Source organism: Phyllopteryx taeniolatus, chromosome 6 (assembly GCF_024500385.1).
Source record: "Phyllopteryx taeniolatus isolate TA_2022b chromosome 6, UOR_Ptae_1.2, whole genome shotgun sequence".
NCBI classification, from domain to species: Eukaryota; Metazoa; Chordata; class Actinopteri; order Syngnathiformes; family Syngnathidae; genus Phyllopteryx; species Phyllopteryx taeniolatus.
Window position 1 is genome coordinate 26,517,720 of NC_084507.1, and position 16,397 is coordinate 26,534,116.

A 16,397-nucleotide genomic window follows, 5' to 3' on the forward strand; every position below is an offset into this window, starting at 1 on the left:
CAAAACCCAAAATGTAAAAAAATTATCCGAATCAGCTTTATTGGCCAAGTATGTTTCAAGACACACAAGGGATTTGTCTTAATCTGTAATCGTGTTCATGTTTGAGTCATTTTTGTTTTCTAATCACTATCCAGTTGGACCGCAATGTGCAGTTAATTCAAAGTAGCAGACATAATCATATATGGTTATTTTATCACTTGCCATGTGTTTAATTAACGTTCAGTCATGAGATTCATCTAAATTCCAGTTAAAATGGTCTGTGAGTTTGTAAATGGGGGGGGGGGGGGGGGGCAGACAGCAGAAAATAAATATGACGTCAAAGACAATTATTATTATATTATTATTGTCTCTATTTGTTGTTCTTTGTCAATTATGCCTGACAAGCAGGGTGTTTCATAAAGCCTAGAGGAAGAACTCTTGCGCCCTCTGATGGTGAGCATATGAAATGAGGAAACTAGTTTCAAGAAGACCTGAGGATGGACAGCTCTTTCTAATGGTAAGGTTGGTAGTTGGTCCTAAAATGCTGCTAAACTGAAGTTTTAAAAAATAGATGATTAAGATTTTTTTATTTAACATATAAGATAGATGACATGATTAACGTTCAGGAACGTCTTTGGTAAAGCGCAACCACTTAAAAAAATAAAATTAATAATTAATAAATGTATTACTTTAAATGTCATTTTAATTAGCTATTGCTCGATGAGTCAGAGTTTGACCATCTTAGGTTTGTTTTCAGAATATTAAAAGTATTCATGTGGTCGGAAGTGGCACCAAAATCCAGGAATGACACATATATATATTCATACACCCGTTATATAATTGTTTGAAAAAGAAAATACAATTATAGTCTTGTAATTACCAAATAGCTATACTGTACTGCACTAGAAACAGACCCATATGATTCATCCCAGCCAAATAGTGAAGAAAATAAAAAATATATAGTGTATTGATATATTAATAGTGTCATTTGGATCAATAAAGGGAAAATAAACAGATACAAGCAGAGAAAAGGCAATTGGAACATAAGTGATCTGTGAATATAACTTGAAATGCTGCATTAGTCACGATGACAAAAGCAGAAAGAGGGAGACAAAAATCCCACTGAATTACATTAGTCTTTATTTCTTTTGGAATATATTTGATAAAATTTGAAATCAAACATTGTAAGCAAAGATTTAACAGTTTCTGATTGGCAAACCTCAACACCATCAAAACAGGGGAACATTATTGATACATAATAAAGTGTAGTCGGGCATAGGGTATCATAGCTGAGATTTGGCCAACAAACAGACCCCTATTACAAAACTGTTTCACACAGTCCGTGTAGAATTGTTTTGGAAAGAAAGTGCTCGTAATGGCTGTGTTGAACTGGTGCAAAAAGAAGCAAAATCATGTAATTTTCTGTTAAGTGACTATGTGGCTTGGATAGGATTGTTTTGTTGTCCTCCCCTTCGTCAACATTTTGGAAGACTTTACTACTTACTTACTATTTACAATTCAAAAGATGGCCCCATATGTCAAAGTGCAATGCAGTACTCCATCATTTCCAACATTCTTCAGTACAATTAAGTAATTTAGGGCACGATATTATTGAAATCTGTAATAAATTGGCTTTCTCTATTGGGTCTTTCTACTTCTAAGTGCTATGTCTTAAACTCATTAATTGAGTTCATATGTCATAAAATAGTTTCAACCAATCGCTGACTGAGCAGAAATTTGGTTAGCCAGGATAATTATGGCTGTGCCTGGCCTGAAAAGGCATAGAGACATTAAATTGAGTGTAAATATGCCAGTCCAATAACAGGCAACGGACTGAGCAAATGTTTGCCAAGCTACAAATGCCAATTTGTACAAAAATAACTACCAGCACGAAAACAGGATGTGGTTTAAAGAGTTGAGGCAGGTCTATTTCCTGGAGAACGTTCCTGATAACTGCAAGCCCACAATCTCCAGGTAATATATTGCAACATATTATAAAGAAAACACAACCACTACCCTTTACATGCTTGTTAAAACACATTTTTTGTGAGTGTATGCTTCATTTTTTCTCGAGAGATTCCTTTGAGCAGTCTGAGGTGGTTTCACTTGTTTATGCTAAGCTAATCGTCTGCTAGCTACACTGTCAGAAATAGGGGTACAGTAGGAGTCAGCTGGCTAATTACTAGACAACTAGTTAACTGTCGTACCTTTCATGACCAAAAAGGTACAGGTATATTCCCTAGTTGTAAAAGTGTCAATGGTACAAAAGCACCTCTGACAAGCTATTGTAGCCCTAAAGACAATGTACCTTTTTTCTGAGAGTGTATGGCTTTTTATTTGCTGTGCAACATCTAAACTCCCTCCCCCCCCCCCCCCCCCCCCCCCCCCTTCAACTATTTGTTTTGGTGCCGACGCCACATTTTATTGATTTATCTGTGCTGCAATGCCATTTTAGATTAGTGTCTGAAGAAACAAATACAGAAGGAAAATTCCAACACGGTCCAAGCACACAGATTGCTTCCAACTACGGGGTGCGGTTTCTCAAACATGACATCCTTTTGGAGTTCGTGCAGTTTTGGAAACATTTTCAGCAAACCAGACTGCAAGGTCTGACTGAGTGGGTCACACAATACACAACAGAAATACATTATACTACACGATATTGGGAAGCATAGGCTCCAAACATATTTCTCCTGGTCTGGAAAACGAAAAGATACAAAACCCGTACTTTGATGACAAATTGTAAGTAGTTGCGTTATACATTGAAGTGAACAATGTGAGATTTTGGATGGACAACAGTCAGTGGGCAGTGTTTAGCCTGAGCAGAACACAAACAGAACAGTCTGATTTTTTTTTTTTTTTTTTTTTTTTTTTTTTAGTATCTCAAGAAAACACCTACAGGAGTTAGAAAAGGACAATGGCTATCATGGTGAACAGGATCATCAACGTATTGTATTTTACACTGTGCAAGGTAAAGTTCATTATTAGAAGGAGGAGGCCAAATTTAAAGAAGATGTTGTCACATTCATTAATTGAAGCAATATCAGGACCACTTTGATGGCTGCATCAATGGAATGATTAAAGAAAGAGCGCCGTGGCTCATACAGTACATAGGCTACATAAGGGTTAAAATATCTATACACACACTGTACATAATCGTAGGATACAATTTACTGTACAAATCAACACTAGCTGGCTTTCAGTAGCTTTCTTTCTCTAAATAGTAGCTCTATCCATCATCAAAAATAAAAGTGAGATAGTTTGTCCAATGGGTGTTTACATTCCCTGCCTCACTATGCCATCATTATACATGTAGGACATGATGAAAAACAGTCAGTTGATTATCCTCTTCGGGTGTTGGGGGATATGACCGCCATCGCCTTTGCCGAAACCCCACACCCACCGGATGCTTCATCAAAGTGCTGCTGCTCAGAATGTACACAAACACAAGTGATCGTCCACATACGTTTACCGCCTCAGGCACACATACATGCATACGGACACACACACCCTTCCTGAGTATGAACTGTAGGATTTTGGCTCTATTCTTAAATGAAAAGGAAATAGCAAAAAGACTGACGCCACAGAGGCGCTGATGTAGCAGGTATGTACTTGAAGACAAGAACTTCGTTGAGGAAAAGAGGCTTTTTTTGTATCGGCCCCACCTGGTTTTTAAACCAGGCCAACCTGATCTAGTAATGTCCCTAACAATATGATCATCTTATTTATCAATCTCCCTCAGCGCTACTGAGCACTCTCTAGCTTTCAACTAACTAGTTAACAAAGGATGTTGTGCTTTAGCCTTCGCCACACTTATTACTCATGCAGCTGTTTTCATCGACAGAAACAGTTGACCATCGGAACCCAAACATTTTGGTGGTATAACAACTCAGAATTTGGCCTAGAATTTCAAAGATATGGTCCAAAGGTCTAACATTTCAGAACCCAAATAAAAACAGAACGAAATGAGACAAAGTACAATTTCTTGGGAACATTTGTAATCTGAACACATCAAAAGTCTACACACTCCACTGTCCAGGACCCACTCTACTTGATAAACCCTAAGAGTATTATGCCTTTTTTCCACTGCACAGCACTTACTTCGCTCGTGAGGCGATACTACATGGGTGGCATAAACCACTGCTGGTCACTCATTGTGAGTGGATTCATCATAGTTGTATCATTATAGTTTATGAGGCTTTATAGTTAGAACACACGTTAGCTTACTCTGTTGCAGTGCCTTAGCTACGTCATTGACACTGAAGTATTATACAAAGTGTGTCAGAAAGGTTCCGGGACTGGTGTCACAGAGGATATATTTCAAAACCAAACTACAAAGTACAAGTTTTCCCCTTCGAAGAAATCCCAGAGTGTAACATACTTTCCCAGCCTTCTATGCAACGCCATCATGCACTCAAGAAGGGATTCTTTTGGATACCTCAACAGCTCTGTCATCATGGCCATCTTGATGTTGTTCATGTCTTCAAAATGGATCCCCTTGGTGACCCCCTTGAGCTTGGGAAAGAGGAAGAAATCACACAACGCCGGGTGGGGTGAGTGATGAGGTTGCTCCAATAATATGATGTTCTTCTTGGCCAGGAACTGTCAAATGCTCAGGGCATTGTAAGCAGGTTCGTTGTCATGGTGACACATCCTGCCACAATTCTTGCCTCTTCCCGCGCACTGAACAAAGAAACCACTACAGGATCTCTTTGTAGACATACTGTTGATCGTCTGGCCCGCGCTGAAGATGAAAACTTTTTGTAGTTTGGGTTTGAAATACAGTATATCTTTTATGACACCAGTCCTGGAACCTTTCTGCCTCATATCATATTCCACAGTCTCCATTTTGCTGACTTTGGTCTCTTTGTGAATAAACATTCTCTCGATACTGCTGCCAACCTTATGGTAAATATAGGAGACCCTTGTTCTCCTCCAATGTTGTTGTTTAGTGTGTTACATTTAGATTGATATGTTCACTGAGGATTGCGCTTCTCTGTTTCCCACAGTACTGTTTTGAAGTGGAAAACCAACAATCCTGGATTGAGGAGAGTAGAGCTGAGCTGAGCACATACTATGCAGTGGAACTGCTCCATTAGTTGCCCAGGGTAGTGAGCCTGCAAAGGGAGATGGAAGCCGATAGCGAGCTAGAGGATCACTTACCAGCTGTAGAGCCACATACTGTATTCCTTCAGGTAACTGAAATAGAGCTAAAAGGGAGAGTGAATTTGATCAGGCTTCTGCTTAACTCCAAATGGAGGTTGAGGTTTCTTCTTGTCTTCTGGATGCGTAATAAGGCAATTATTTGTGGCTGGCTTGCCAGCTTCTGTTCATATTGCAGTTTAGATCTATACAGTTTCAGAAATAGGGGTGGAGTGGGAGTCAATTTATTCCACTCAAGGATCAATCTACTCAACTATACCTAACAGAGCTAATGGCCTACAAGGTGAAGGTATAAGGGTGCTCCCAAGTTGTAAAAGTTAAGCGTTAGTGGTACAAAAGCATGTGCCCTTTGAGGTACCACACCCATTTACAACCCATAGTACCCCTAAAGATACACTAATGTACTTTTTCGGAGTGTTGCGGTGAGCATATTCAGATTGGTAGTCTCTTGATTTTTTTCATAGAAATGCAGCATGCTGCCAGGCTTGAAAACACCTATCTTGGGGCTGCCTGATTTCTTTAGAACTGAACTACTATAGGAATGTGGGATTGCACGACTGCTGTGACACACGTTTTGCAAACCATCTGTATCAAATTGTCGTGTACTCATTGCCGGTGCAACAAACCACACATCCGTGACTTCATAAGTCAATATCGAAGACAAAAAGCAGTGGTTTACATTCATACCTGACCTCTGTGCACTCCGTGTGCCTCACTGTTGACAAACTTACAAACACACAGTCACTTACACAAAATCTGCGGCAGCACACGCTCAGTGGTGTGAAAGAATGAATGATAGTAATAAAAACCGAACAGATGTGTGAGATGGCAAAGATTTCTGCCATGATTATTGCCAAATTAATATCATCATGAAACCATACAGTGGTTGATCTTTGACTCCTAAATGTACTAGCGCTTATAACCTTACTCCATCCAAAGAAACAAAAAATGCGATGGCTTGCCGTCTACACATGAACATCTGTTCTGTGCTTGTTCATGTTTGTCAGTCCAGAATGTGACGGCTGTGAATGATGTGACAACAGAGATCCAGCTCATGATAGATGACACACTTATAGGCGTCTTACCAACACTCAAGCTCAACATGCACACTGCACTTATTTTTGCTTACAGCATTGATTGCACTCATTGCACAGTGTGCGCGACCACACACTGTACTTTGTTGAAGGTGTCTGAACCTATGGTAGAAATAAAAATGGTGATACTGTGTAAACTCTGCTATGTTATATTAGTCTGAATAGAGAGAATACATAGTAGATAAACACAGTACAAACATATTTTTTATAAGCTCCCTCGACAGACTACAGTTTGATCAAGCATTTTTCTCTGCCGCTGCTTGAGTGGCCCTCTATGCTGATTTTCACCTCCTGAGAGATGATGGAGGGTTTGAGCAGAGTCCACGGAGGCTCCCCCTCCACTCTTTCAGTCTGGTCCCGCTCCGGAGCGGACCATCGTCTCTTCCGAACAGTGGTTCTGTCTGGATCTCTGGACTGTATTTTGCAGAGCGTGGTCATATCTATTTTCTCTGATCCCTCTCTTATACCTGCAGTTCCAGAGATTGCCAGTACAGATTCTCCTCCACAGATCCCTTGCACTGATCCTGGATTTTGTCCCATTTCGCGTGGTACCTGCCGTCCTGACGCAGATCCAGTTATCCTTTTGACACTGGAAGCCTTCATAAGAAGACCGCTGTTCATGCCTGTAGTGTTTGACCTTGGACTGTTGCTGACAGAGGGATCTGTGTTGTTACCGGGGTCAGAGAGTCTTGCGGTCTTCAACCTAGCTCCCAAACCCTGGCTGTCTGGTAGAGAACCATTCCTTAGACCCCGAAGGGTCAGAGACACACAAACATCACCTACACACAGCTTAGCGCAGGACAGCTCAAAGAGCTGTGTGGTCCTGTCAGGACAACAGGATGACCAACCCTGTCCAAATACGAAGAAGGGATATTCCACCAGCACCTCCACACACACCTGCAGAAACACACATATGTGTACCTTAAGCATTGTGCTAAACCTGAATGTTTTGCAGAAGATATCTATGGGGCATAGTATATCACATAAGGACTTAATGATCAGGTTTGTAGAACATAAACATTACTACTACACATTCAAACCATGAGTGAAAAGTGGATCCATGGGAATTCTGCCATTCCAAAATACATTTTTATGAATAATATTAACTTGTAAAAAAATGTAATGGTTCTGTTGTTGTATTTTAAATGCATCTACTGTATTTCTTTCTACCTGTATTTTCCTTTTCTGTTTTACTTACTGAGAAGATGAGCAACCATATAATATATCAATTTATTTTACACAGAAAGCTTATCTGCTAGAGTGGGAAACTAGCTTGCATATTAAACATGGCTGTGCTGATACATTTCCTGAATGTTATTATCTCTTAGAAACAATGTACTGAAGATGTTCACTGCCTATTAATATATTATGAGTTTGTTTTTGACCATTTTTATTCTACCACTGGAGCTACAGATTATTATATACAGTGGCATTCAATACCGATAGTAGTTATACACCATAACAAGAAAAATGTTTATCTCACCTGGGCTTTGAGCTCCCCCACAGAAAACTGAATGACCACAGCATTAGGACTCGGGCCACTATCGATTCGCTCAACTGTGCTGGAGTCAATCTTCAGCTCACTGCTGATCTCTGCACTCTGGATGAAGTCCTCTGTTTTGAGATCCTCCACACGCTTCAACTCTCCATCAGCAAGCTGGATGATTGAGCCTCGCATAAAGAATGGCGGAAGCGCCACAGGTGAGGAGGGAGAGGAGATAGTGGGAGAAGCTTGAATGGAAGGATTGGCAGAAACGGTAACTGGAGCTGGGACTGGGGAGGAAGCTGCCACTACTGCAGGGACATGGTTTGATGGCAAGGCTGGGAGAGCTGGAGCTGGGGCTACAGCAGGAGGAACTTGATTTCCATCTGGGCCTATTGGCTCACATTTGGACAGGGCAGTTGCAAGATAGGCATGAGGCATGGCGGTGGATATTTGAGGCGTTGTGGTCGCCGTCAGGGAGCTGACAGCACGGCTGGTTTCCATTTCTGTGCTGTTATTTGCACTGCTGACTGGGATGAGCAGGGACTGACCACTTGGAATGACCAGGTGCTGTGGCAGCGCTGCATGGTAGCTGACTGCATGCTGGTTGGCACTGGTGATATAGCCAATGATGGGTGCTTGTGTGGAAGAATAAAGACTGGCTGGCAGCTCGTCAGGGGGCAGAGTCGTCTGAATGACTGTATGGGGTGTGACAGACTTCATCACCTCTGATGACGAGAGGGAGGAAAAGGAGGAAGATCTTGAAATAGGTTTTCCCAAACAGATGCTTCCCTTCTCAGTCTGAACTAAGGAAATCTTATTTGAACCATGTTCCTGATCAGTGCTATGGTTTGGCTGGGCCACAAGTAATAGGGAGGTCTGAAGTCCTGATGGGTTCTGGCCATAGTCTGCTGGCACGAGGATGTGTCGTGCCTCATAGCTCTGAACTTGCTGATGATTTGCTGGGTGGGTGGGAGCTTTAATCGGTTTGACCACTTCTAGCTCACCGTTCAGCACACTCTTAGCATGCACCTCTGGTTTCTTTCCGGCAGAACCATCTGCATACTGAACAACCAACTGAGAGGGAGCGAGGGTGAGCGTTTGAGGCAGGACAGCAGTATGAGGGTGGAGCTGGAGGTGGGTTCCAGGTGTTGTAGAGACGGCAGCTCCACTGACAGTCAGAGGTGTTCTGCTATCAAGATGGATGTACTGGCTGGTGACTTGCGGAGAGCTTGGGAGGGAGACGGGAGCAAGCTCTGTGGGAGAGAGGCCAATTTGGAACTGCTGTTCCCCTTTGGTGCCAGGCGAGATCAGGGCAGTGGTGTAACCATCCAGGTGAGCGCGCTGTCCCATAGGGCTGGTATTAGCGGGAACTACGTGAGAGGAGATGTAGCCAGCATAGGGTCCAGAGCTTATGAACTGAACATTGGGTCCAAGCTGAGCAAACTGGATGGTTCCTGTGGGCTGAGGAATGGCTGTGGGATAAACTGCAGGTAGGGAGGCCAACGGCACTGCTGATAGAGTAGTAGCTGAGGTTGGAATAGTAGGAGGAGAAGAGGAGGAAGTAGATGGTATGGGACATCTTGGGCTCTCTGAGTCTCTGGACCTGCATCGTTCACTGGCTACACTTGCCAGCCATGCTAAGTTCTCCGTGTGGGGAGCAGGATTGTGATGGACCACTGGAGGAGTTGATGGAGCCACTGCCACTGGCCTCTGCTCCAGTGCCAGGATTTCTCGTTTTTTAGGTGGCAGACATCCATTACTTCGCTCCTGATTGGATTTCATTGTGCCAGATTGGTTTTAAATCTCTGTTAGCACTTCTATTGTCTTCAGTGTCTTTCTCCCGCTCACTGTCAGCGTTAATGTGTTCTCTCTTTGTCAGGGTGCAATGGCTCTGTTGGTGTTGACTAGCATACAGCTCCAGGTCTCAATCCTGACAAGGTGGAATCACTACAGCTCATAAAATGAGCTCCATAAACTTCATGCGGAATCATCTCTGATGGATCCACTTCTTCCACGATGTTGGAGGAATCTGACGACAGAGGAAAAAGTTAAATAAAATGGGTAAGTACATACTGCATATGCACACGGTTTGATTACAGAGATGGTCAATTGGCCCATACTAGTGTTCCATTTTTACACTAGCCTTGCAAGGCTAGCTCAGTAAACACATCTTTACGAAACATGGTAGGTGGAAGAACGTGAAAAGGTCCGAATAGTTCTTTTGAAGCTGCTGAAAGTTATGCAACTAAATATTAATAACATCCGGAGTGCATTTTGAATGCCATTGCTCAACTATTTCTGTCTGCTACTGGGTTCACACACCCATTTGTATTGAATAGGAATATTCTGGTTATGCAACATTTGTTCCCTTACCTTTGTTTTGAAAATAGGTCTTTGAAGACATATATTTGACAGTTATTACAAACACCCGTTTCACTATTGGTTATTACAGTGGAGGGCCAGTGCTTAAAAGGCAGACATCCTAGTGATCCACTTCAAAAGTGTGTCTCCTTTCATGTTTGTAATGATGTTATGCTCATTTTAGCCACTAGGTGGTATAAATACTACTACAGTACTGAAACTATTAGTACAACAGATTGATGTTATTGCTCTGGAACATGTTATTCTTATTTAGCATAGCATATTTCTTTGACAGTGGTCTCTAATTATTCATTCACAAATTTAAAGAGAATATAAGAATCAGAGCCAGAATCCAACAAGATTTTCCATAAGAGAAAGTAGTACCGTGATATTTCTATAACAATTTTAATGGCAGATTGGGGTTTCTTGGGCACATAGTGTGTGTCAGTGAACATCCTTGCTCATGTGGAGTGTATGTGCATTGCTGTTGGCTGTGTCAAAGCACTGGCAAATCGAAGAGAAAGGATTACAATAGAGTAAGAACCTCAGAACAGTTTTTTTTCCCCAACTCGCCAAGGCCTTATTGGCAAACATAAAACATAAATATTTTATAAATATAATGTTCACCTCCAGACAGACTGGGTCCACAGGTACATTATTGAAACAGAAGAAAACAAGCTGAAATTTAATTTGGGGGCATTCTGAAAGCTGTAATAATTATATCACTGACAGATTTTGTTACAAAGTTGCATCCCTGAGAGTTCTACATAAATCAAAGTCAACTAAAGTATTGTATGCATCTAACTATGTCAAACAGCCCATTCAGCATTGAGACATGGTCAATATTTGAGCGAAGGAATAAATCGACATATTTTATTGCTGCATATTGTAGATCTGTGCACACACAGAAAACACACACACGACCTTGTTACTCTAAAACAACACCATGCACACATTTGCCTCCCATTGACTCTTTCTGTATACAGTGGAACCTCTACAGTTGAACACAATCTGTCCGGAGACTGGTTGACCGCCGATTTGTTGGGCTTTTGACACTGTTTTCCCATTGAAAAAAGGGAAAGCAAAAGCTTACAGCATCACCAGAATTGTCACACAAGTGTAAAAAGAAGTTAAAAACTGTAAAAACAACAAAACCTTGTACAGTGCTTTAACTTTGTAAACACATGTTAACGCTTACAGTGACAATGGAGTATTAATGCTTTGAATGTGAGTCGTTTTAAGTCTAGTAAATATTCTTTGTCCCTCAACCCCCCCTGTTGAGGCTGGTGCTTGTATATGAATAACTGCCATAAAAAGCAAAAGCACAACCGAACTGACTTTTCAGGAGTTACACTGAGGTCTCGCGTGATGTCATGCATGACGGCAGCTCAAGTTTTCGAAGCATATTTTATCAAATTCCCATTGGATGACTTTCTACTTCTTCCCCTGTACTTTCCTAGATGTTCTGTTCTTTTATGGAGGCTTATCTGTGGGTCAATGAACAAGTCAAGCTGAATTGCTCACTAGCTAGAAGCGCAGCAGAGATTGAGTGTATGACACACACTTACATACAGTACGTGCACTCATTCATACATAAAATTCAATTCAAATGAACTGCTCTTTTTTCAAATTACAGTACATAGGAGGTTCACCACACAAGGCAAACACAAGTGCCCTGCATAAAATATACAGCGTAATCAGAAATGGACCTTGGTCGGTTTCTGTTTGGATAAGTCTGTTGCAAGATAAGACGAGGTTACAGCTTGCCAAGGAAGCAAAAAAAAAAAAAAAAACTCTGATCAATGTATGTGATCATAAAGCCTCGTACAGCCACCAGATGTAACAAAAGAGGATCGTAGAGAAAGCGTGAGGGGGAGGAGAGGAAGCGCGGCAATGTAGGATGACAGATAGAGCGGTGTGGATGGTAAAAAGTCAGGGAGAGGATTCGGAATCGGGAAGATGGAGATAAAAGGGGTGAGAAAGACAGCGCCGCTCCTCCTGACCCACATTGAGCAGTGCCTGCAGCATCAGCCCCCGCCTCGCGATACCACCACACTCACACTACACGCCGTGCAGCATCACTCTGTGGCAACAACCCCACCTCAGCAACACCTGTAATGACATCATCATCTCAGCACGACACAGCGAGCAAGACGAGACTAACCGAAACCGAAATGCAACCTCACTTGACATCAGATAAAACTAATGGGAAGGTGTTTTTCCCCAGATTAACAAAAGAGTGAGCAAATGGTCAAACATAAACATCATCTCTTGATCTTCAAGCCTATTATTAGATCAGTGACTCTGGAAAATGCACGCCTCTGAGTGATACTATGGAGAACAAAGGCGCGCTTTCAAGACACGAATGTCACAGCGAGTCAGAACGGTGTGGAAGCTCTGGATCCAGCCCTGGACTGTTCCCTCTGCGAAGACAAGTATGATGAAGGGATGACATCAGATAAGGAGAGGTGGAGGGGCAGGCGAGGCATTTTTATGTGATGCGATGGTGTGAGAGTCCCGGATAAAAACCTGCACACACCACACAGAGTATGTGGAGCTGGTGTGTCGACTGACTCCAGGTGAAAGGCAGATACATGTCCTCTCTTACGCAGCATTACACCCCCCCCCCACCCCAAACCCCACATACGCTCGCATCTATCCTCAGCTTCATAGCAATAACATCTCTCTGCAGCAGGAAGAGACAAGGAAGAAGTGATATTGTACCGACAGTGTCCTGAGTCTCGACTAAGCCAGAATGCCCCCAGAAAAAGGCAAAATAAAATGACCCTGGACTGACATTCGTGTAGTCAGTAATGCTTATATTCATATTTAACCTGCGAGAGCAGACATAGATGCACAGCCCTGTGCAGCAGTGGCTATATTTAGAAAACAAAAACATCATCATTATCAATTTGAGCGTGCATGAAACAGCGGGGGGAATTACCGAGAAAGGCATGCATGTGGGATTCTCTGCATATAAATAGAACCTTGCCTTAATCCCAGCACCATGCACCAGGCAGATCAATATAGGAGTCTGTTTTTTCCCTTAATTTCCAAAAGAGCCGTTTTACTGACCCATCCCCCCCCACCCCTTTTTTTCCCCCCTCTGTGTAAAACTAACATGTGTGTGTCCCTTTAAGAGGCGGACCGAGCCGTGTGCTTGACGACAGCCAAAGAACAGGCACTGGGCCCAGGCTGTTTGTCTCCACAGTGACTCCAGAGTTCTGCATCAGTGCCGGACACACACAGAACACACACTCGGGCATGCTGACATGCAGGCCCTCCTCCCCTCCCAGAGAAAGCAACTCAACATCTGAACGGGTTCAATATATCTAGCCTCCCTGTTTTTCATTTGTAACATGACAGTGTATAGTAGCAGGACAGAAAATACTACTATGCCACAAATCAAAACGCAAAGAGACAAGCCGCCTCCTCCTTCGCCCCCCCCTTCTTCTGCTGGTTAGAGTACTAAGAATAGCTCACCAGTCCTTCCACAGCCACCGCTTGCAGAACATGTGCAATGATCCTCCTGCGCCTCAACAGAGTGAATCCCGGAGACGTGCTTCCTCGCAGCGTCCTCGTCCCGATTCCTTCCTTTGTGCCTCTTGCGAGGACTCTGTTTAGGAGTTGCCCCTCCGTTGCCCTGCAATCGGCCTGATGGCAGAGGAGGTCTCCCCCCTCCGCCGGCCCCCCCTTTCCTGTGCAAAAGCCAGCACCAGGTCTTGCGTGCGAGGCTTCTCCAACGTGTGTTATGCAAGGCCACCAGACCGCCAGCTCCCACTCTCTCTCTGCCTGGCTGCCTCTCTCCCTTTTTTTCCTCCGTGGCTCTCCCTCCTCTTTCTGCCTGCCTCTCTCCCTCAGTACTCCAACTGACACAGCTCCTCCCCCTCCGCCAGCCCCATCAGCCATCAGGTATTCATTCAAAAAAAAAAAAACACACTACTTGGCTCCTCGCCCAGACTACGCTCACACAGGCAGGGAGGGAGGCTGTCAGTGAGCAACAGACGGAGGGAGGAAGGAGGGAGGCGAACTTGGAGAGTCAAAGAGGGTTTGCACAGACCAACACGGATGTGTTTGAATATAAAGACCTATTCGCATGGGCATATTCATGCAAAGACACTGGCACATATACATGCGAGCAAAACCGACAGGATTAAATTGTGGAGTGTGTTAGCAAAGCCCCTTTAATGCTCTGCCCTTGTTCATTTTCATATGCATTTCCCCTCTCGAGGCAAATCTCCATCTAATCTGCCCTACAATGATTGAGCCTCACTTCAGATGGAAAATGACTCAGAGTAACCAACAACCAGTCCTCCCCTGTCTTTGCCCCGAGAGATATTTCCCCTCATTCACGCACACACACGCAGCAAACTGCACAGATAAACACCCACACCCAGCCACTTGGCCGTCTTGGGTCCACTTTCCCCTGCTGGGCGCAGCACAGAGAGAGCCAGGCTGCAGACAGGCACTCTAGTGCCAGGACAGACTGCTATCTGCTCCTCTGCAGGCGCCACATGCAGGGTGGCCCCTCCAAATCGACAGCATGCTGGGGGGGAGGAAGACAATCCAACAAAATCATACACTTACAAGAGGACTCATTAATACGGTATACCTTGCCAGGTGTTTTAGCGATAGGAAGTGTTCCTGTGCCTTCTTTGGACAACCACAACAAGAGGTGTGGATATCATTTTGTTGCCAAGTTGTGATTGTGAACAAACTTCATCTTGCATGTAATATTTTGTGGGTTTTTTAAATTATTATTATTTTGGGCTTCCCCAAAACAACATAAACATCATGCATCAACACATTGCAAACATATATCCAGGATCCAACTGGCCCCTATACTGTAGGTTTCAGCCATGTCCACACGAGACCTTCTTTCTTCATCGAGCAAACTGAGTTGTCAGATGTGTGAAAAATAACTTTGAAGAAAAAAAATGCAGCCAGGGAGGAGACTTTAAAAAACTCTGAACCCCTAAGATTGAACAGCAACCATTCTCGGATTCATCCCATTAGTGTTAATACACTTGAACGACAAAGACATAATGTGAAGGTGAGTCACTTCAGATGTGCCTTAAACATCTTACAACATTCTTAGTCATCACATAGGTATATATATGTCATTAGTACAATTTAATAACAATGGAACACTTTATTTTTATTGATAAGTTACAACATGAAGGATGACACTGCAGTCTTACTGCTTTCAATGTGAGCCCTCCTATTTAACTTTTTTTTAATGCCTGCTTTATATTCTTCATCTCTTATCATGTTCTTTTTCTCTTATAACAGCCCTTGTCCAGACTTCTCCTTTTTAAATGTCTTTAAAAAGTCAAAGAAAAAGCAAAACATGCAGAGATTAGGTTTTCCACTGTAAAGTATTGAACAAGCCAAGCAAGCTAAAACAAGCTTTCAAGCAGTAATTCCAGCAATGAATTCCATGTTGTATAAAGTTGTGCTGCACTGTGTTTGAGTCTGAATGAGGATAAAACTGTCAAACATGTCCGTTTGAGCTAAAACGTTTCCAGAATCGTATGCATTTCTTCCACACAACTCATGCTAATTGCACCACTTCTATTAATGTTAGCATGCGTGCAATTACAGTCTATGCTGCAAGTGTGGTACAGTCATGCAATAACTTCAAAATAAATAAATAAATAAATAAATATTGATATTTTATTTACAGTAAGCATAGTGCTGCTTTAAGAAGTCACTGTACTGTTTTATGCTTACAATCCTGCATTATTTAACACCCACATACTGTATCTCTATACACTACACACATTCCCTCATGCACTGTAATCCAGGAGCCTACAGCAGCACACAGCACAAAACCTCCAGTGGCTTCCCACTTTTGCAGGATATATACTGTTAGTGTCTGACCTTCTACACACTCAAAAGTTACGAATTAGCTTCGGCAAGAGCTTTTAACAGAACAAATATATCAAAGCCTTGAGTCTACAGGAAATGTTCAGGTTACCTTGGAAAAAGTGTAGGTGTCCGAAATGATTGCAATCGAAGTATCATCACTGGCCTCTGGCTTCTCTGTGTCCTTGCCACACGGTTGCTGTAAGATCCTCCTATAAGTGCAGCAGACATGTCCAGACATGTAGTACCAACCCACACACAAGCAATAGAAAACATGATACAAACAGCCCAGAGCAGCAACTGCATCCCGAGCTAATTTAATGAGGAATATGTGCTTATGATGAATATTTATTAAGTCAGCAAACTCAGCTGGGTGTAAATGTAACATCTGAGCTCAGTACGTTGTAATTGTGTTGAGCACATCTGCCTCACAATTGTGAGGTTCA

At 42.8% G+C, this 16,397-nt stretch overlaps 1 protein-coding gene across 2 annotated transcripts; it reads right to left on the reverse strand.

Moving 5' to 3' along the window:
* Positions 1 to 1,102: 1,102 nt before the first annotated feature.
* On the reverse strand, positions 1,103 to 16,125 carry LOC133479205 (ataxin-1-like). Of its 2 annotated transcripts, none has more exons than XM_061775825.1 (3): positions 16,064 to 16,125; positions 7,720 to 9,751; positions 1,103 to 7,133 (listed from the first exon to the last, which is right to left on the reverse strand). In XM_061775825.1, the coding sequence occupies exons 2-3, from the start codon at positions 9,502 to 9,504 to the stop codon at positions 6,462 to 6,464; spliced, it is 2,457 nt and encodes an 818-aa protein (XP_061631809.1). In that variant the 5' UTR covers positions 9,505 to 9,751; positions 16,064 to 16,125; the 3' UTR covers positions 1,103 to 6,461. The 2 variants fall into 2 exon arrangements, with proteins under 2 accessions (XP_061631809.1, XP_061631808.1); XM_061775824.1 differs by lacking the exon at positions 16,064 to 16,125 and adding an exon at positions 13,567 to 13,959.
* Positions 16,126 to 16,397: the final 272 nt, after the last annotated feature.

Bases quoted from the DNA above. Each gene is read 5' to 3' on its own strand.
- LOC133479205 (XM_061775825.1), bottom strand. From the start codon at position 9,504: ATGAAATCCAATCAGGAGCGAAGTAATGGATGTCTGCCACCTAAAAAA. The intron at 7,134-7,719 runs GTGAGATAAACA...GTGTTTCTGCAG, and splicing joins TGGGGGAGCTCAAAGCCCAG to GTGTGTGTGGAGGTGCTGGT.